The sequence below is a fragment of the Puma concolor genome, chromosome E1 (assembly GCF_028749965.1).
Source record: "Puma concolor isolate L17-30 chromosome E1, mPumCon1.1.hap2, whole genome shotgun sequence".
Lineage (NCBI taxonomy): Eukaryota > Metazoa > Chordata > Mammalia > Carnivora > Felidae > Puma > Puma concolor.
In genome coordinates, this window is record NC_141680.1 from 43,537,251 (window position 1) to 43,558,583 (window position 21,333).

Here is a 21,333-nt window from a genome sequence, read left to right on the forward strand (position 1 = left end):
CTTGTAAATCCTCGCTGACGCATATGAAAGTTGTGGGTCGACTTTGGCTTTGTTCCGCATCTTTCTCATTCCGGAACCCAGGCTCGCGGTGGAACCCTCAACCCAGCCTTGTGCGGAGGGAAAAAAGCAATGGCAGAGACGCACAGCGACTCTAAAACTTCTGCTTAGCCCGGGCACCCAGCCCCTCTGCTCACATTCTATTGGCCAAAGTCAGCCACACGGAAAGCCTGAGGTCAATGAAGTGGGGAAATACACTCTTCCCATGGGAGGTACAGCATGCGGCCATGATCAGAGAGCCGTATTCCCCTAGTGGAGAAGGGAGAAAATAATGGGGCCCATCATACGCTCTTCCGCAACCACCAACAGCTATAAACCTTGGCGGTTTACTCAACGTTTCCCTGCTTTTGTTACCTCATCAGTAGAACGGGAGCACTGGTACTATCTCTTAGGATTGTTACATAAAGCACTCAGAACAGTGCCCAACGGAGCACAGAGTAAACGCTGTGTAAATGTAGGTGGATGGAGGGGCGCCTGGGTGGCGCAGTCGGTTAAGCGTCCGACTTCAGCCAGGTCACGATCTCGCGGTCCGTGAGTTTGAGCCCCGCGTCGGGCTCTGGGCTGATGGCTCAGAGCCTGGAGCCTGTTTCCGATTCTGTGTCTCCCTCTCTCTCTGCCCCTCCCCCGTTCATGCTCTGTCTCTCTCTGTCCCAAAAATAAATAAACGTTGAAAAAAAAAATTAAAAAAAAAATGTAGGTGGATGGAAAGGAGGAGGGAAGGGGAGCTCTTTTCTAGTGGGCACAGAGTTTCAGTTTGGGCAGATGAAAAAGTTCTGGAGAGGGATAGTGACAATGATTGTACAACGGGACGGTACTTAATGCACAGGACCGTATGCTTAAAAATGGTTAAAGTTTTATGTTGCCCATATTTTACCTTGGTAAAAAAAAAAAAATGTAGGCCGATGGGACCATCTGGGCAGAGCGTGAAGAGTGGGGAAGGCAGTGGGCAGAAGGAGCAAAGCTCGGGAACCAGCAGTGGGGGCAAAAGAACTGAGAAAGGGGTCTGCATGGGAGACAGAGAAGGCACATCCTGGAGAGACCAGGAAAAACAGGACAGGCTGATATCCTCTGAAGCCCCTGGAGTAGAGTTGGGGCGGGGGGGGGGGGGGGGAGGCGCTGGAGTGCCCGAGGATGTCTGTTTTGCTTGTCTTTGAGCCTGAACCTTTTCTTTGGCATCTTGATTTTGGTCTGCTTTCCTCTGCCAGCTCCTGATGATGTCATTTCTGGTCAATGCCCACGTTGGGCCCAGACTGACTCAAGACTGAATCCTGGCCTGGTCTCCTCTCTTGGCGCCCTCCCTCCCCTCTCTGTAGCCAGTCTTACGTTGTGCATTGTTGACATCTCGGTGAAACGAATCTTTTTTTAATTAAAAAAGACAGAGGATGACGGCCATTGCTTCTTGTGGCATTTGTATTACTATTGGTGTGCATCGTTTTACCCCGGAAAACAAAAACTTCCAGACTCTGAATTTAAAAGTCAGGGGTGCTTGGGGCACCCGGGCGGCTCAGTTGGTTAAGTGTTCTACACTTGATCTCGGCTCAGGTCGTGATCTCTCGGTGCATGCGCTGACAGTGCAGAGCCTGCTTGGGATTCTCTCCCTCCTCTCTCTCTGTCTCTCGCCCACTCACGCTCTCCCTCTCTCTCTCAAAATAAATAAGTAAATGTTAAAAAAAGTTAGGGGGGCTTAGTGTATGGTCAAGATTCCTTTATTAACAAAAGAACCCATCTTTTGTTTACAGAACTTCAATGATTTTATAAGCCATAGGTTAGGGACACGGACAGCTAAAATTTTACAAGGGGACATGGAGACGATGTGGTTGCATATGGAAGAACATTCTTTGCTACAACGATCACACTTGCACCCCCACATTTTGAAGACCCTAAAGGGGGGGCACCTTGATTCTCAGTGCTTTCTTTCTTCCCCTTTTTCTTTGTTTCTAGACATTGTCTGGGTGAGCCTCACATGGGCATCACAAGGTTGCACCCAGAGAGAGCGTGGCTCTGCAAGGAAAAAGGCCCGGGAACGTTGTTTTTTTATTGATTTTATTTCTCCAAGAGTTTTCTTACTAAGTGAATTAACCTTGCACAGTTAACTTGATGTCATCTTAAGAAAATATATGAAATATGCTTTAGAAAAAAATTACACATGCTCTAACCAGCCATCTCATTTGGCAATCATTTTCCCCAGCGTCTGTCCTTGCGGGATGGGGAGGTGGGGTTCTTTTTACATGTGAGTGATTAAATCTACACACAAGAGCTCCAAACTCTTGCTGACCTCCCTCTGCGACACCAGCTGGTGTTGGGAGGCAGCGTACGAGGCAGGCCGAGGTCTCTCTCGAAGGCTCCAGTCGCCCCAGGCTGTTTGGCCATCAGTCCCCGGAGGGTCACCCCAGAAGATCTGGGCGGTCCACGTACATAAACTTAGCAGCTCCTCCCATAATGACAGCAATTGTGGAACACATCAGAAGGGCTCCGATGTATCCCATGGAGAAAGAGGGATTGTTTTTCTGTCCCTGTTTGCAGACAGCATCCTTTGAAGGCACAGGATACTTCCGCTCCAAGGATCCACATTTCTAGGTCCTCACTCACTGGCCCTAGAGTGATCTCTTCATCCTCAGAACACAGGGGACACTTTCCAGCCCTCGAGTCAATAATGTGAGCGTCTGGGTAGGTTTTCAATCCAAAAACTGTGGATTGAAAAGGAGTAGCTAGCTGCTCAGCAGTCCCAGCCGCATCCCTGAATGGACTCTGAAGAAGTGTTGTCCTGGGTCCGTTCTCAGCCACCCAGTCAAGTCAGCGCGAACGGGCTGGTGCGGGGACCGCTTACACCAGCCTGTTTTTCTGACAGTTTTCTGACAGTCATAAACTTGGCCACTCAGACAACAGATTTGGGAGACGAGGACTGAGTTTCTGTCCTCAACCCTCCTCACACTGACTCTCCCTGGGGTTTGGGGGCAACTGAAGGCCCCCATATCCTCAGATATGGAACCCGGAAAGGAAGGGTGGTCCAGGGGGTGCGTGTGTCCTAGTCGTTTCCTTTCTTTTGGAACATTTGCTTTCACAGGTCACTAGTTGGTCCCAGGGCTCCTTTCCCAGCAGATCAGGTGGTGTCCAGACCTGGAGAGGAGGTCTGGCTGGTGTAGGAGGAAGGTGGGACAGGAGGTGTGGGCAGCAGCCGAGACACCCTGAGCGACGGTGTGCCCAGAGCTGTTCCCCAGATTCGCTCGGGTTCAGTCCAGTCAGGCTGCTGTAGGATTCCGCAAGAAATGTGGGAAGCCAAGGGCTTGGGGCAGAGCAAAACTGGATAGAACTTTCTGGGAAACTTCAAGGCTTCCAGGAATGCTGGACAGCTTCAGGTTTAAGAGTCACTGCAAGACGTGGAGAGGTGGCCCTGCGGTGGGTGGGAGAAGGTGAAGGTGGGGTTGGGGTGAGGGTAGTTGGGGAGGGGGCTCAGTCCTCAGTCTTTTGTTCCTCCACGGAGACTCTCACTCTGAGCTTGGAGAGGCGGCAGAGTCCCCATCCTCTGGGTCCTGCCCACTGGGGGAGATAGGCTGACCCCCTTTCACACGTTTCCACTTCATCCTTCGGTTCTGGAACCACACTTTGACCTGGCGGAGGAAGCAAAGGAACCTGGTCACTTCAAGGCAGGTGCCACTACCTCCCCGTATGGATGCTCGAGCCAGCAGGTCGTAGTTCCAGGGACCCCCAACTTGAACCTCTGCTTGCCCTGCCCCACTCCTCCAGAGGCACCAGGAACTGACACGACAGGGAGGACACATCAATCTGTCCAGAGGCCTGTCTTGTGTCTCTTGACAAAGAAAGCCTGACAGTCTGGGGACAGGGTCTAAAAGGCACTGGGCATTGGCCCCACCCCCTTTCACATGCCCCGCCCCTCCTGTGGCAACACGCCTCCTTCCGGCTTCTGTTACCCAAGGGTCTGGGAGCAGAGGATTACCACCCTCCTCCCCAGGGACATTTACGAAGCACTAGTCAGTTTAGATAGCTCCGGGCTGCTTACTCCCTCATCTGAGTTTCAGCACTGCCTGCAGGGTGTGGTCACGACCCTGTTTTACAGATGGAGACCTGGAGAGGTTAGGAGACACATCCCAGAGGTCACAGGGCTAGAAAGTGGTAGAGACAGGACCTGATCTTAGTTTTCTAAACCTAGCACTCCAGCAGAGCCCTTCATCAACTGAAAGTTGCTATCAAATATTATTATAAGACTTTACGCCATGTTAAGAGTACGGGTGTGGCTGGAATGCTCTGAGGGAAAGCCCGGAATGAAAGGCCTAGGAAGTTTTTTTTAGGGTGTGCCCAGGAACCAGCTAAAGAACTTATTAGAAATGCAGATTCCTGGCCCCACTTTATTATTACTGCAAAATGGCTCTCCAGCGTTATAAAATCTGCCTTTTTTTTTTTTTGACTTTTTAAATTTTGTTTAATGTTTATTTATTTTGAGAGAGAGAGAGAGAGCGGTTGGGGGAGAGGCATAGAGAGAGGGAGAGAGAGAGAATCCCAAGCAGACTCCACGCTTTCAGTGCAGAGCCCGACACATGGCTCAATGCAGGGCTTGGTGTGGGGCTTAATCTCACAAACCATGAGATCGTGACCTGAGCCGAAACCAAGAGTCAGACGCTTAACCGCTTAACCGACAGAGCCACCCAGGTGACCCTTGAGTTGTTAATTTGATTTTTAAAGTAATCTCTGCACCCAACATGGGGCTTGAACTCATGACCCCAAGATCAAGAGTCACATGCTCTTTGGGCTGAGCCAGCCAGGCACCCCTTAGAGTCTGCATTTTAAGCAAGGGCCTAGACGATTTCAATGCACACTTTGGGAATAACCAGATAAGAGGTTCCAGCCCTGACTGCCTGTGAGAACCATCTAGAAGACCTTTGAAAAACTCCGATGTCCCAGACCAATGAAAACAATCTCTAGGGGTGAAGCCCAGACATCAATGTTATTCAGATCTCTGCGGGTAATTCTCAGTAGAGCCACAGTTGAGAACCACTGCACTGGGCAGAGAGGAGAAAAAAGAGAGGTGTGGGGGGACGTGGGGGGATGTAGGGGGGGGGTGAGAGAGCAGAGGAAAGAAGGGACGGCCGGAGGAGGAGGGGCCCCTGGGCTGCACCTGCCGCTCCGAGAGGTCCAGGTTCACAGCGATCTCGTATCTCCGGAGCCGGGTCAGGTAGTTATGGTGAGCAAACTCGGCCTCAAGCTCCCGAAGCTGCTCCTTGGTGAAGGCTGTCCTCTCCTTTCGAGCCTTGCTGCTGCCATCAGGCTTCCCTCGGCTCTCTGGGTTGTCTGGGGAGAAAGCATCCCAAAGAGGAAGATGTGAGCCGCTGAGGTCTCCTCTGTTCCCTTCTATCCTTTAAGAGTCAGGACATCCTTACCTTGTCTTTCTTACTTATTTTTAAAAAAAAAATTTTAACATTTATCTTTGAGAGATGGAGAAAGAGCGTGAGCAGGAGAGGGGCAGAGAGACAGGGAGACACAGAATCCGAAGCAGGCTCCAGGCTCTCAAACCCACCAAGCATGAGATCATGACCTGAGCCAAAGTCAGACACTTAACCAACTGAGCCACCCAGGCACCCTGTTTAATGATTTCTACTATCCAGCCCATCCTCCCCACCCCCAACCGCTTGACTTTAGTAGTGGCCAGAAGCTTGTGGGGCAAGAGGTTCTAAAATAAAGGCCCTCTGCCCTCAGCGGCCTTACCATCGCCTGAGAACGATCGGAAATGCATTATCTTCAGGTCTCTTCCCAGACCTACTGAATCGGAAAGTCGGGGGGGGGGGGGGGGGGAGGTCCCAGCGGCCCCTACCAAGACTTCAAGGTGAATCTGACTTAAGGTCAAGTTTACAAACCACTGCTCTAAGACCTCACTTCTCGTAGGATGCCATGGCAGCTGCAGCAGGGCCAGGAAGTTGGTCAGACTTGCAGGATCTCAGGCCCTACCCACGACCTGCTGAATCAGAATCACATTTTAGCAAGATCCCCAGGGGAGTTGTGCGCACATGTAAATTGAGAAGTGTGCTGCCTTAAGCTTCTTTCCCCCTTTGATACCGGGAGGGGCCAGGTCTGGAAAGTTCTGGGCTCTGAGTTAGACACAGCAGGGCCTCAATCGTAACTGCCAACAGTGGTGGCGGGAGCAAGCCCCTTACACGTGTCAGCCACTTAATCCTCACAATAATTCAGCCAGGTGCGTTCTTGTATTAGCCCCAACGTATGGACCAGAAAACTAAGCACAGAGAAGGTGAGCAAGCTGTGCAAGTTCATCCAGTTCATCCAGCCGGGCAGCGGCAGAGGCTGAACTCAAACTCAGGCAGTTTGACTCACATACTGTTGAAGTAAAATCCTTGTAGGGAGGATTTACAAACTGTAGAGTGCGTACAAACGACAGGGACTATATGTTCTCTCCTGAGCAAGGTGAGAGGTGCGTCTGCCTTCACTTTGGTGGTGGGGCCGGAAGGAGACCCAGACACTGGCACAGGTACCCACGCGTGCCACTGTCCCGCGAATGGCTACAGGACCCACTTTGCCTGCAGGGCTCTAAAATTTAGAAGTCTTTTCGTTTCATTGTCCTTTCACAGACCAGGAGGCCTAGGCTCAGAGTCAGGTGCGTTACTGAAAACTGCGCCCCCACCTCCTGCCTGGTCCACGACCGCATCCCTGTGTGTGTGTGTGTGTGTGTGTGTGTCCGGCGGGTGTCGGGGGGGAGGGCTTTTAGACAGGGTGGGGGAGGGCAGGGAAGCCGTGCACACTCCCCACCAAGCAGCTACATTGCGAACAGGTGGGGAGGTGGAGACCCCTCGTCAACCCCGTTCCATTCTGGAACTTCGGCCTTGGATGTCGGTCCCCGCAGGCCTTCTCTTGCTTTCCATCAGTCCGTGTTTCGGGTTCCAGTCCCTCCACCCCCGCGTCCCGGTCCCGCCGCCCAGGAGCCAGGGAGAGGGGCCGGGGTGGCAGCTCCCGACGCGGTGGGGGGCGCACCGTGAAAGTGATCCGGGCGCCCCTGCGGGAACGGAGAAGACGGAGGAGCGCACCACTCCCCACCCCCACCCCCGCCCCCACCAGGATCTCCCTGGAGCTTGGTCGCCCGCGGGACGCGCTCAGGGGGCAGGAAGCCGTTGTACTGACTGTCCCGTGGGCTCTGGAGAAGGCTGGCCCAGACCCCTCCGGAAGCGGGAACGTGGGCGGGGGGGGGGGGGGGGGGGTGGTGGTGGTGGGGAAGGACGCGCAGCCCCGGGGGCCGGGTATCCCAGGCAGTCCGAAGGAAGGCCTTGGCAGCCTCCGGCCGCGGGGGGGGGGGGGGACAGCCTTTCCGGAGCACATCCTGGCCGGCCTTTTCCCATCCCCGCCTGACCCACAGCTCACAGTGGTTCCCAGCTCTTCCCTGTCACAATGAGTGAGTGTAAAACCAGCCGCTGACTCACGCGCCAAGGTTGAGTCCTTGGTCTCCTTGCTGGGGCCTTTGAGGAAGTCACTTAACCTCTCTGGGCTTCAGTTGCCTCCTCCAGAAATAAAGCACCTACCTCCCAGTGTTATTGGAAAGCCTGGACCAGCTCCTGTGTGTGGAAACTGCTTTGGAGACTTTAAAGTGCATGACAAAGAAAAAAGTATTCTTCCAATTCTTCGGCTCCCCGAGATGCCATCTGAGGGGCTGTGGTTTCTTGAAGGCTTCTGTGTCCTCAGATGCATTTAATCCGTTCCACAAAACACCCCCAGGAGTATTATTGTCCCCTTTAGCACTGTCGTGTGAAATTTGTGAAAATTTGATTAACAGGGTTCTCTTTCTCCCCGCCAGGAACTGCTTTTTCCCACATGCTCCTGTACCTGGCGCAGTATTCGCTAAACATTTGCTAAATCCTACTCAGTGTACTGAGGAGGAAGAGGCCTCGGAGAGGCCCAGGCACTTGCCCAGTGTGCCCAGCAGTGTTTGGGGGAGGGGAGGGGGGGAGTGCAGAACCGAGACTGGGACCCAGATCCCTTTGACTAGAGGTGTGGTGGTCAACGCTGGCCTCAGTCTTCCATCATCCATCTGGCACGGCTTGATCTGGACTCGCAGCTCCGCCTGTCTCCACATCCAGGGCTCCTGGAGGCCGTGTCCCGGAGGGAGGCCCACACCTACACTCCCCTTCTTCTGGGCCCGCACAGGTGCACCCGGGTTCCTATGGAATCCCCAGAAAACAGCCCCTGCCCCCGCCCCTGCCCAGTCCTGCACATAATCCTCCCAGGAGACCCAAGAGAGAGGAGGGGAGGTAGGGAGAGGACCCCTTTGTGTTGGTTTTGGACTGGTTCTTGGACCTCTCTCTGCCCACCTCCCCTCTCCTCTTATTGTCCTGATTTAGGCACTGGGCCTCAGCCTGGGAAACAGTAATGAGGCAGAGAAGCCGGAGCTGGGGAGTGAGCGAGCCATTCCGTGAATGGGGAAGAAGACCTTTCATCACTGTTAGAAATGACAGAAGGGCCTGAAGTACGGGGGGCAGAAGTGGAAGTTCTGCTGTGTTCACCATTTTCATCAAGATCGAAAAAGGAGGATGAGGACAAACCCTGAGCCATTTCTGGCTCGGGGTGTTCGGTCTGCCAGCTCCCGTGCACAGTTCACATGCACACTGCCCTCAGGATAGTTTGACCCCAGGCGAGTACACCTTTGTTGGGGGGCCTCCTTCCCACCCTGGGCCTCAGTTTCCCCATGCGTAGGAGCATGGGGCTGGGCTGGGTCTTCGCGCCCCTGAGGAGCTGGTGTCAGGGTCCTTCCCCAGTATGCAGCCTGGCATCCCCTTCTTGTCTCCCTACTCTCTCTTCTGTTGAGAACCCCTGGCCTTGAACTTGAGGCCCCTCCAGTTTCAAATATTCTTGTCTGGGCCCCTAGTTCCTCCCTTCAGTCAGATCCGAGGTCATGCTCTCTGCTCTGGTCCAAGGCCGTCCTTGGTCTTCCCAAGGTCCTCAGCCCAAAGGTCAGGGCCGTGCCAGGGAACCTCTACCTCCCTCTGGTGTGCAAAGCTCCCCTCCCGGAGCTGAATGGGAGATTCAGATTCTCTCCTTGGAGAATCTGGGCCTTAGCAGGCTCTGAAGAAGAGCTCTCTGACCTGGGGCAACTCTCTGAAGTTCTCTGAACTGCCTTCCTTTGCGAAACAAGCATATCTACATCCACGGGCGATCAGCAGGGGTAAAATGCCACGGGTAACGCGTGTTAACCCCTAGCACGGCGCTGGCTGTGCCGTGAGGCTCCGTCTGGAAGAACCACGAGAAGAGAAGAGGTTCTCCCGGAGACGAAATTGCAGACGTGAGTCACGGTGGAGGTTAGAGATGAGACTTGTCAAGGTACCCCATCTCCAGAGCTGTGTGGAAGCGATGCCTTTTTAACGTCTGGCCTTTTAGCTGTTTTCCCTTCTCCACTATGTCTCTGCATCTCTGCTTGGATCTGTGTCTCTGGCCCCTATTATGTCAGCCTTGCAGTGGGGGTGGGGGTGGGGGGTGGCAGGAGGGGAAGTGAATGATTCCAGGCACAGTAACTAAAGCATCAATCAGAATCACACCCCAGCCGTCCTGGTCCTGCTTCTCTTTCCAGGGCAGGGGTGCCTTTTCCAGGACTGCAGAGGGATGGGCTGGTGCTCCGCCGGCCTGCCTCTGTGGCTCAGGAGGAGCGGCCCGCCCTGCCCGGCCCCTGCACCACCCTCCCAGCCAGCCAGTGGGGCCACGATGGAACGGTCGTGCCCGGAGAAATGCAAACAGGATGTATGTGTGATTGCGGTTTCCACCGTGAGCTTTTCCACCATCCAAGGTAAATTATTTCATAAATAGCTGTCAGTTTTGGCAGGCCTTCCTAAAGTTAGCAGACAGCTTTATCGGAGCTACAAGGAAGTTCAGACAGACGCTGGGGAACATGCCTTTTTGGAGGCCTGTATCCCTACTCCCCAGTTGTCATGGCCATTTTCCATAAATTTCTGTCCAAGACGATAGAAAGCCACAGGCTGTGCATTCAAATAACAACTTTGCCGTTGACAATGGGTCTCTTTTCCCCAGAGATAAACATCTTTGGGGCTTTCACATTTACTGCAGAATCATAGAACAGTAGCACTGGAAAAGGCTTAGAGCTATCTCCAGTCACCTTTCCATTTACAGGGGAGCCTAGAGTAGGTGAGAGAGGGCCTAAGACACAGCTAGTTAGCGGCAGGGCTAGACCTCAAACCCAGATTCCCTCGACAGGAAGCTCTTCCACATCTTGGGCTGCTTCCTGTCGTGTCCTCTTAATTATTCCGTAGGGCAGGTAAGATACACACCAGCCCATTGAACAGATGAAGAAATGAAGACCCAGAGACTGAAAGGCTTGGTGGAATTGCCCCGGTACCAGTCTGGGGCTACGGCCAATGTGTCGCATTGTGCAGGGGGGACGGTGAGCACAGAGGCTGTGCTCACTCCAGGGACATGTCCATTGTGCGTCCATGTCTGATTCCCTGGGACTCCCCAGGGAGGAGAAAAGGAGGAGACACCTGGGGCATGCTGTCAGCAGGTGAAACCTTGGCAAACCCTCTGAAAATGGCAAATGTGGCTTCCTGGGCTGTCACAGTGCGGGCCTTTGACGTCCTTGTTAGTTCTGATACTTTTCAACTTCGGGAGGAGTCAAAGTGCATCAAAGTAGACAGGACCCAGATGGAACCAGCCTAAGACGAGTTGCACTTTTGTGTCCCAGGACGTCCTTGGCTTTGGCTTCCTGGGATTGGCCTGCCTGTCTCACTGGGCCCCCGTGAGCTCCACCCACCTCCAGGTCCGGGCCCTTTCCCTCTCCTATGGGTGCCCCAAAAGACATGGGGAGGGTTCGCAGCCTCTTTGAGGAGCCCAGGAGTGGGTGGGGGGAATTCAAAGTATGTTTCCTGGGAGAGAAGCAGATTGTTCTGGAATGGAAATGCTTGGTGCTATAGTCCTTGCTGAAGGACCCAGGTGGGGTGGGGTAGTGGGGGTATGCGGTGGTGAGGGAGAGGGGAATCGATAGGCGATGAGATGGAGTGTAGATGGCCGTGGAATAAGGGAGCACAGAGGTGAAGGGGAAGGGGGGCCGTGGAAATGAGGGCCGGGAGCAGCAGCAAGCCTCTGAGATGGGCGGGGGGGAGGCACGGGCAGCTCTGGGTTTTGTTTGTGTTTATAAGTTCCAGATGTCGCCCTCAGCTGTCACCAAAGGAAGTGTGGGCTTCAGGACCAGACCCCACTGCTCACACTGTTCCTCCACCACTGTGTTCAAGGAACACAGGGACACCATGAAATAGAAAAGGCTGGGAAGGGGGCGCCTGGGTGGCGCAGTCGGTTAAGCGTCCGACTTCAGCCAGGTCACGATCTTGCGGTCCGTGAGTTCGAGCCCCGCGTCAGGCTCTGGGCTGATGGCTCAGAGCCTGGAGCCTGTTTCCGATTCTGTGTCTCCCTCTCTCTCTGCCCCTCCCCCGTTCATGCTCTGTCTCTCTCTGTCCCAAAAATAAATAAACGTTGGAAAAAAAAAAAATTTAAAAAAAAAAGAAAAGGCTGGGAAGGGGGTGGGGGAGGAATCCTGGCCAGAGGCCAGGGAAGCCCAGCTCAGGGGGCAGAAAGGGCACTGGGGGACAGGCGCTGCTTCAGGGGGGTCGGCAGGGGAAGGAAGAACTGTTTTGCTTCTGGAATCGTCCCCACCCCCCTGGGCCCAGATGTCCTGACTTATTCAAGCCAGAGAAATAGGTGAGTAGGGCGGGACCCCTGAGCCCCCGCCCTGGCAGGACGGTGGGCAGGCCTGAGTTTGTTCCTCGCTGACCTTCTTACAGCCCATGAACTCTTCGGACCCTTTTGTGTTAGATGCTGGTCAGAATTGTGCTGCTTTGGTGGATACTGACTTTCTGCAGAACTTCCAGACCGTATCTGCCTGGGGCCCGAGGGGACTCAGGCACAGGGTTTGTGCTGATGCCTCTGAGTTCAGACAATGGCCAAGGCCTCGAGTCCAGATGTGGGCCCTGATCTCTGCCTGACTGTGGGGGGCAGAAGCTCTCACCAGGCGGGATGTGGAGTACCTGTCTCTCCTTCCACACTGGCCGCTCTGGCTCCTAAGGCTTCTTCCTCGCTGGGGGTGGGGGTGGGGGTGGGGGGGGTGTCTGGAGTTGGAGTTGGAATGAGGGGGGCTGCAGCCGTTACGTGCCCCTCAAGCCACACCCTGCCCAGCACTGCAGTGACCCTGGACCAACAAGCCCTCAGAGACAAGGCAGAGCCAGCTGGTGGCGGGCTTCAAAGGCTCCCTCTGACTTCGGGTCCCTGCCTTGCCAGGTTTTGAGCACAGGTGACCTGGGATGCAGCCAGGGTCAGGGAAGACTTTGAAAAGAGAAGCGTTGCTCATTTGTGGGCTTGGAAACAATGGATTGAAGGGTTACCAAGTGCTGGCTGTGTCTTTACATCTACGATCTCATCTTGTCCCACAGCAACCTTGCGAGGTAGACCCGTGATCCTCATTTTTCAGAGAAGGCTGAGACTCAGTGGGGTGTAGCACTCGCCGGAGCTCACACAGACGGGAAGCTGTGGATCTGGGACTGCGTCCAGCTCTGCCCTGTTAGTGCACTTAACATTAGCCCCCCAGCCCCTCCCCCCACCCTCTTTACTAGGCTGCAGCCCAGCACGGAGGGTGGGCACGGATGTGACATCACCCGGCATGGTACTCTGCGACCCAAGTGACACTGAGGTTGTCCGTTCATTTCATTATCACCTCATTTCCTTCTTCCTGTGTCAAACAGCCCACTTCTTCAAAGATTCATTCGTGGGGCACCTGGGTGGTTCAGTCGGTCGAGTCCAACTCTTGGTTTCGGCTCAGGTCATGATCTCACGGTTTTGTGAGTTCAAGCCCTGTGTCAGGCTCGTGGCGCAGAGCCTTCTTGGGATTCTCTCTCTCCCTCTCTCTCTCTCTCTCTCTCTCACTCTGCCCCTCCTCAACTCGCGCTCTTTTAAGATAAATAAATAAACCTTAAAATAAATATAAAGATTCATTCCTAAAAGTGTCTTTCCTTGTAGGTGTAAGATAAGAATGTAAGGATCTTTTTGTAGCCAGAAACAATGCTCTGAGTGGAAAAGCTCTAGTGGCCAACAGGACCCGGGGCTAGGAAAGTTCTGAGGTCATGCACCCCTGAGATGCTGCTCTCACTTAACTGGAGCCTTGGTGCCACAGCTAGAACCTTGCCCTTATTCTTATACCTCCTGTTTATGGGCTGAATTGCCCCCTCCTCCCCCATATGTTGAAGTCCTAACTCCCAGGACCTCAAAATGGGACTGTATTTGGAGATAGTGTCTTCAAAGAGATGATTAAGTTAAAATGAAGCCATTAGGGTGGACCCCGATCCAATCCGACTGGTGTCTTTGTAAGTAGAGGAGATTAGGACACAGAGAGAGACACCAAGGATGCCCACACACAGAGAAAAGACCACGTGAAACCATGGCAGAAAGACGGCCATTTGTAAGCCAAGCAAAGAAGCCTCCAGAGAAAACAAACCTGCTGCCATTTTGATCTTGGGCTTCTAGTCTCCAGAGCTATGAGAAAATAAGCGTCTGCTGTGTAAGCCGACCAGCGTATGGTGATTTGTTACGGCAACCCAGGCAGACTGAGATGCCCCTAAATCCCCGGAGCCAGCGTTCGCCTCTGAGGAGAGGGACCAAGGCCAGGAGGGGTGCTTGGCAAGGCTGATGCCAGTCCACAGGAGACTTCTCTGCAAATTAGAAAAGGTGCCCTTTCCTCTAGACCTGAAACACAGCCACACATCCGTATGACAGCTGAGCCCTCCAGCTGCCCAGCCATCGCAGCCCCCCCAACTGTCCTAGTGGAGTGAGTGAGTCCACCATATTTTTCTGCCACAGAAGCTCTACTTGCTTCCCAACTTTGGTGGCCCCGGTACTTGGGAGCTGACCTGAGTACCTTGTGGGGCACTCCTGCAGAGAAGTGGCCGGCCCAGTGGCTGTTCGTTGTGTCTTTCTGACCCCAGCACTAGCCCTGACCCTGGGCTGGTTTTATGATTGAAGTCCGGCTGTCTGCACACTCTTTCCTGAGCGAGACTGTAAAAGTCCTGATGAATTTTACAGGAGTTCATCACACATGGTGGGGCCAGGTGGCACAGCCACTCTCAGAGAGAAGGTGAGAAAAATGAATGGATGGATGGATGGATGGATGGATGGATGGATGCCAGGCTGTAACAGGCTATTGACCAGACATCGAATGAGCTCCTCCCATGGTAAATGTTCTAGTCGGTGCTAGGGAGACCGCATAGGGAAACCAGTTATCGTTCTGGCCCTCCAGACACCTCAGTTTTAGGGAGAAGGGAGCCATATGCTGTAGCTCTGGATGAAAGGCAAACTGGGTTTGATGCAGAAGTGGAGGTACAAAGGAGGCATGTTCTGTGTCTTGGGAGAGGGAGGTCGGGAAAGGATCCTTGGACACCCACCAAACTAGAAACAGCAGGGGATTGTCTCAATATAATAAAGGCCGTATATGAAAATCCCACAGCCAACATCATACTCAATTGTGACGCAAAAACAAAACAACAGCAACAACAAAAACCAACGTACAATGAAAGAAATAAAATGCATGTATTTTGGAAAGGAAGAAGTAAAAATGATCTCTGTTGACGCATGACACGATCTTGTAGGTGGAAACCCCGAAAGATTCCATAAAGAAAACCTCTCGGAACTAACGAACGAATTCAGCAGAGTTGCAGGATACAACATCAACACACAAAGATCAGCTGTGTTTCTATCCACTACCAGTGAACAATCTTGAAAGGGATATTAAGGAAACAATTTACATTGACAATGGCCTCACTTACCCAGTCCCTAGCAAAATCCCAACGGCATTTTTTGCAAAGCTGGAAAAAAAAAATCATCCAAAAATTCATATGGAATCTCAAAGGACCCTGAGCAGCCACAACAATCTTGAGAAAGTGAAACAGAGGGAGGCCTCACAACTTTCTGATTTTTAAAACGTATTACAAATCGGCAGTAAATCACAACAGTATGGCACTGGCATAAAGTCAGACGTGTAGAATGATGGAACAGAATACTTATGACGTCAGCCCTCACATATATGGTCAGATGAGCTTCAATAAGGGTGCTAAGGCTACACGGTAGGGAAAGGACGACCTTCCATAAATGATGTGGGGGAAACTGGATATCTACATGCAAAAGAATGAAGTTGGACCCTTACTTAACTCACAGCATATTAAAAAATTAACTCAAAATAGTTTAAAGACCTAAACATGAGATTTAAAACTGTGAAGCCTCTAGAAGAAAACACGGGGAAAAATCTTCATGACATTAGGTTTGGCAATGATTTCTTGAATATAGCACTAGAGGCACGGGCAACAAAAGCAAATATAGAGAAATGAGACTACGTCAAACTTAAAAATGTCTATGCAGCGGAGGGAGCAATCAACAGAATGTAAAGGCAAGCTACAGAGCGGGAGAAAATATTTGCAAACCATAGACTGATAAGGGATTAATATCCAGAATATATAAAGAACTCCTACAAGTCAACAGCAAAAGGCAGGCAATCCAACTAATAAATGAGCAAAGGACTTGAATAGACATTTCTCCAAAGAAGATCTACAACGGGCCGACAAGCATATGCAAAGATGTTCAACATCACCAAGCATTAGGGAAATGCACATCAAAACCATGATGAGTTATCGTCTCATGTCTGTTAGGAAGGCTACTGTCAAACAAACAAACCAAAACCAACCAACCAACCAACAAACAAAACAGAAAAGAACAAGTGTTGGTGAGGTTGTGGAAAAATCAAAACTCTTGCGGGGCGCCTGGGTGGCTCAGTCGGTTGAGCCGCCGACTTTGGCTCAGGTCACGATCTCGCGGTCCGTGAGTTCGAGCCCCGCGTCGGGCTCTGTGCTGACAGCTCGGAGCCTGGAGCCTGTTTCGGATTCTGTGTCTCCCTCTTTCTCTGCCCCTCCCCTGTTCATGCTCTGTCTCTCTCTGTCTCAAAAATAAATAAACATTAAAAAAAAAAAAAAAAACTCTTGTGCACTGTTGGTGGGATTGGAAAATGGTGCAGTGGCTATGGAAAAGGGTATGGAGGTTCCTCAAAAAATTAAACATGGAATTACCATGGGATCCAGCAATTCCACTTTGAGGTATGTATCCAAAAGAATTCAAAGGCAGAATCTTAAAGAGATATTTGCACACCAGTGTTCATTGTGGAATTATTCATAATGGCCAACTTGGAAGCAACCCAAGTGTCTGTCCATCAACAGGTGAATGGATATAGCCAAGGTGGTGTATACATACAATGGGATATTATTCAGCCTTAACAAAGAAGGAAAGCCTGTTATCTGCTGCAACACGGATGAAGCTGGAGGACATCGTGCTAAGTAAAAGAAGTCAGTCACAGAGAGACAAATACTGCGTGACTTCACTCACACGAAATATCAAAAGTAGTCTAACTCTTTTTTTTAGATCAGCCTTTAATAACGCTTGGTATTAAAAGGCCAAGTGAAATGGGTTGAACTTTGGCCTAAACAAACTCCGTGTTCTGTTCGGATTTACTCTTCATCCAATATAATGGTACAGCCCCACCTCAGCCCACCCCCTGGCCACCCCCTCCTCCCGCCCCCACACCTTGAGGCACAGAAACAGAAAGTTGAATGCTATTTGTCAGGCCCGGGGAGAAGGAAAAGGAGAGAGTTGTTTTTCAATGGATTTAGGATGTCGGTGTTGTGAGATGAAAAAGTTCTAGAGATTTGTTGCAGGACAATGTGTATAGATTTAACACTACTGGGCGGTACACTTAAAAATGATCACGATTTGGGGCGCCTGGCTGGCTCAGTCAGAGGAGCATGTGACTCTTGATCCCGGGGTTGTGAGTTCGAGCCCCACACAGGGTGTAGGGATTGCTTAAATAAATAAAACTTAAAAAAATATTTTAAAAAATGATCACGATGGTAGGGGTGCCTGGGTGGCTCAGTTGGTTAAGCGTCCGACTTCGGCTCAGGTCACGATCTCACCATTCGTGGGTCTGAGCCCCATGTCAGACTCTGCTGATAGCTCAGAGCCTGGAGCCTGCTCCCGATTCTGTGTCTCCCTCTCTCTCTGCCTCTCCCCACCACCTCTTGAAAATAAATAAACATTAAAAAAAAAAAAAAACTTGTCTTGGGGCGCCTGGGTGGCTCAGTTGGTTAAGCGTCCGACTTCAGCTCAGGTCATGATCTCGCGGTTCATAGGTTTGAGCCCTGTGTTGGGCTCTGTGCTGGGCTCTGTGCTGACTGCTCAGAGCCTGGAGCCTGCTTCTAATCGTGTGTGTGTGTGTGTGTGTGTGTGTGTGTGTGTGTGTGTGTGTCTGCCCCTCCCCTGCTCTCACTCTGTCTCTCTCTCTCTCAAAAATAAATATTTAAGAAAAATGATCACGATGGTAAGTTTTATTTATGTGTGTGTGTGTTTTTATCATAGTATGTATGTATGTATTTTTTTTTCAAAGATTTTATTTTTAGGTAATCTCCATACTCAATGTGGGGCTCAAACTCACACCTCTGCGATCAAGAGTCACATGCTCTACCAACTGAGCCAGCCAGGTGCCCCTGATCATAATTTTTAAAGTGGAGATTTCAAATACAAGACGTCCCATGGTAAGAAATCTCAGGAGAGCTCCTCTGTGCCATTATAAGCTATATATTTAGAAAATCAGCACAGGTTCTAGTGAAAACTAAAAGCTGCAACTTCTCAGCAACAGCTTCCACTGAAATGATGCTAGGTACAAGGGGAACCGTAGCTTTTAAAGAAGAGAGGAGGGGCGCCTGGGTGGCGCAGTCGGTTAAGTGTCCGACTTCAGCCAAGTCACAATCTCGCGGTCCGTGAGTTCGAGCCCCGCGTCGGGCTCTGGGCTGATGGCTCAGAGCCTGGAGCCTGTTTCCGATTCTGTGTCTCCCTCTCTCTCTGCCCCTCCCCCGTTCATGCTCTGTCTCTCTCTGTCCCAAAAATAAATAAACGTTGGGGGAAAAAAAAAAAAAAAAAAGGAAAGATTCTTCGAGGTGGTGATTTTCGAGCTGGATGTTAACATCAGAAGGGTTTCAACAGGCAGAGGAGTGGGAGACGGGGAGGATGCTTGAAGCAAGGGAAAGTTCTTCGGCAAATGAGGTTGGGAGGAGAAAAAGGGGGGTGCGTTTGCAGGGCAAGTGAACTCATGTGGCTGGAGGCAGTAAGGAGACAGGACAAAGCGAGTCTGAGGAAGGCAGGGGGAGTAAGTGAGAGCACTAGCGAGCAGAGCTGAGCCCCAGCATGGTGGGGGTGGGGGTGGGGGTAGAACCTCTCCCAGGCGGGAGATCGGATTCACCTACAGCCAGGCGGATCACGCGCGACCTTCCCTTGAACCCCGCCAGGAAATCACCGCGAAATCCCTCATTCCCATAAATTAAAGACGACCACGGTAGCAAGACAGATCGACGGATCGAGGGCAAACAACAGTGGCCTCACAGCTGTCCCTGCCAGCAGGGATCTTTAACACCCATGGGCCCTGGGGCTGGGAGTGTTTGCGGTAAGACAACATCACACTGGTCTCCTAAATCAGTTTTGTGCTGTGAACCAACAGAAGGTCTCTGAGTGGGAGCCAGAGACCCCTGCTTTCCTGATCATTTATTTAATCAGCTCCACTTCTAGTGGGGGTGATAGGGGAGCAGCTGGGACTGGCAGAAGGAGAGGGGAGAGCAGAGAACGTTCCTCTTGAAACAAACTTCCAGTAACTTTCTGTTCCTGAAGCCGCCTCCGCCGGCCAGTATGGGGCCCTTTCGCCAGGCACGACTCACCCCCCAACCTCTCCAGCAGAACTCTGGGGTCCAAGCTCCTAACTGAGGACAACTGGATTTTGGGACCAGGGATAACTGCAAGACGTTCCCATGTCTTATACCCCAAGTTCAGCAATTTCTGAGTCAGTGTATTTGAAATATTCAATTCCGTCGACCCCCTTATGTTCTGAAGGTTGGTTCTGGAAACATGGGCCTAATAACATTCAGAGCGGCTATTTATTGAACTCATGTGCCAGGCACAGTGCTAATCTCAGGGATCAGTGCATTTAACCTTCACAGTGACTCTGTATGGAAGGTGCTTTTGTTATGATACCATTCTGCAGCTGGGGAAACAGAGGCTCAAAGCAATTAAGAAGTTTTCCAAAGTCACGCAACCTGTCTGCCTGCCTCACGAAGAATTCTGGAAAACACATTTCTTTTTTTTTTTTATGTTTATTTATTTTTGAGAGAGACAGAGTGTGAGCAGGCAAGGGGCAGAGAGAGACAGAGACACAGAATCTGAAGCAGGCTCCAGGCTCTGAGCTGTCGGCACAGAGCCCCATGCGGGGCGTGAACCCACAAACAGTGAGGTCACGACCTGAGCTGAAGTCGGACGCTCAACCAATTGAGCCACCCAGGTGCCCCATGGAGAACACATTTCTAATCCATGGTTGATTAATCTTCAGAGATAGTTTAGCAAGGGCATGTGAGACACACAGCGCAAAATGCAGGTGGTGTCAAACCCTCAGTAATCAAGAGAAATAATATCTGAATGCAACGTTTTTAAAAAATCAAAGTTAAGGGGCTCCTGGGTGGCTCAGTTGGCTAAGCGATCGACTTTGGCTCAAGTCATGATCTCGCAGTTCGTGGGTTCTAGCCCCCCGTCGGGCTCTGGGAGCCCGGAGCCTGCAGCCTGCTTTGGATTCTGTGTCTCCCTCTCTCCCCACCCCTCCCCCCCCCCCGCCCCCGCTTGTGTTCTCTCTCTCAAAAATAAATAAGAATAGGGGCGCCTGGGTGGCGCAGTCGGTTAAGCGTCGGACTTCAGCCAGGTCACGATCTCGCGGTCCGTGAGTTCGAGCCCCGCGTCGGGCTCTGGGCTGATGGCTCGGAGCCTGGACCCTGTTTCCGATTCTGTGTCTCCCTCTCTCTCTGCCCCTCCCCCATTCATGCTCTGTCTCTCTCTGTCCCAAAAATAAATAAAAACGTTGAAAAAAAAATTTAAAAAAAAATAAATAAGAATAAATAAATAATTTAAAAACTTAATGTGGAAAAAAAAATCCCTGCGGAACAAAATATCAGAATTTTAAACAGAGAATGCAAGCCGTGACTCAGGATCAGTGGAGTGGGATGCGGGTTCTTTCTGGGTTTGTTTCCCGTGAGCTGGATTCCAGATTCCTAGAGCTGGCTGTGAACCTTGCTCACCTGCTTTCCCCTTTCTTCGGGCTCTTAAGAAGCTGATCTTTCCTGCCTCGGCCCCCTCCAGTTCAATTCCAATTTTAGTATATGTGCTGCCGAAGCGAGCACTCCAGTTCAATTCCAAAGGGAAAGACTCAAGCAACTAGCTGGGCTGTAAAGATTCCCATGCTGAACGGAGAGAGTGGGTTGGGAAGCCTAAGAATGAATGAAACTCAGCTTGCTGTGCCCTGCCCGACTGCTGTTGCCATCGCTGCTGCTCCTGAGGGGACCCAGACGGACGGGATCCCGGGGCCCATGAGAATCTGCACCGCCCCCACCCCCCACCAGAGGCTGACCCTGTGAAGAGCTGCAGGGCATTCAGTGGAGGGTGTCCTTGTGCTCTTGGGATGGTCACCTGCTTGGCACGGGAGCTCACTCCCTAATGCAGTGCCACAGGCCACTGGCCCGAAGCAATGATGACACATTTGGGTCTGGCTGATTTTGCCTCAGCCCAGCCCCTTGCCTGTGCCTTCTGGTGCCTCGGCTCCCAGTTCCCTGGAAAGCGGCTGCCAGCCCCTCCCCCTCCCCCGGGTGGCTCAATCGGTTAACCACCGGCTCTTGATTTTGGCTCAGGTCATGATCTTGCAGGTTCGTGAGACCCAGCTCCGCGCCAGGCTCCGTGTGCTCTTAGTGCGGAGCCTGTTTGGGATTCTCTCTCTCCCCCTCTCTCTGTCCCTCCCCCCGCTCATGTGCGCTCTCTCTCAAAATAAATAAATAAACTTAAAAAAAAAAAAAAGTGGCTGGATGCATCGGGGGAAGATGTGGGCAGGGGAGGGACCGGGCAGGCGCCACGGAGGGAAGAGCTCTTCAACTGGGCACAGAGCCAAGTCGCTGAGAGTCCCTTGGCGAGGAGAAGCAGAAAGTGCCCCATCTCGGCACATCTCCAGCCAGGGCTAGGAATAGTTCAGGATTTAACCAGCTGGAGATTTAAAGGGCCCTCCTATCAGGCAGCCAGGAGGCCTGTGGTCACTATCATCCATCGTGAGCGTGTTGAGGGGCTTCTTTAAGCACGGAGAGTGAATATTTCCGAATGAGGATTCTGTTTGAA

The 21,333-nt window shown here is 51.9% G+C and overlaps 1 protein-coding gene across 3 annotated transcripts in view; it reads right to left on the minus strand.

The window, feature by feature from the left end:
* Nucleotides 1–1,747: 1,747 nt before the first annotated feature.
* Nucleotides 1,748–21,333, minus strand: part of MEOX1 (mesenchyme homeobox 1) — a 28,184-nt gene continuing 8,598 nt past the window's right edge. For all 3 annotated transcript variants that reach the window (XM_086687427.1, XM_025917627.2, XM_086687426.1), the window contains 2 exons: nt 5,189–5,361; nt 1,748–3,665 (listed from right to left, as the gene is read on the minus strand). In XM_086687427.1, coding sequence (XP_086543553.1) covers nt 3,543–3,665; nt 5,189–5,361 — 296 coding nt within the window. In that variant the 3' untranslated portion in view covers nt 1,748–3,542. The remainder of the gene's footprint in view (nt 3,666–5,188; nt 5,362–21,333) is intronic.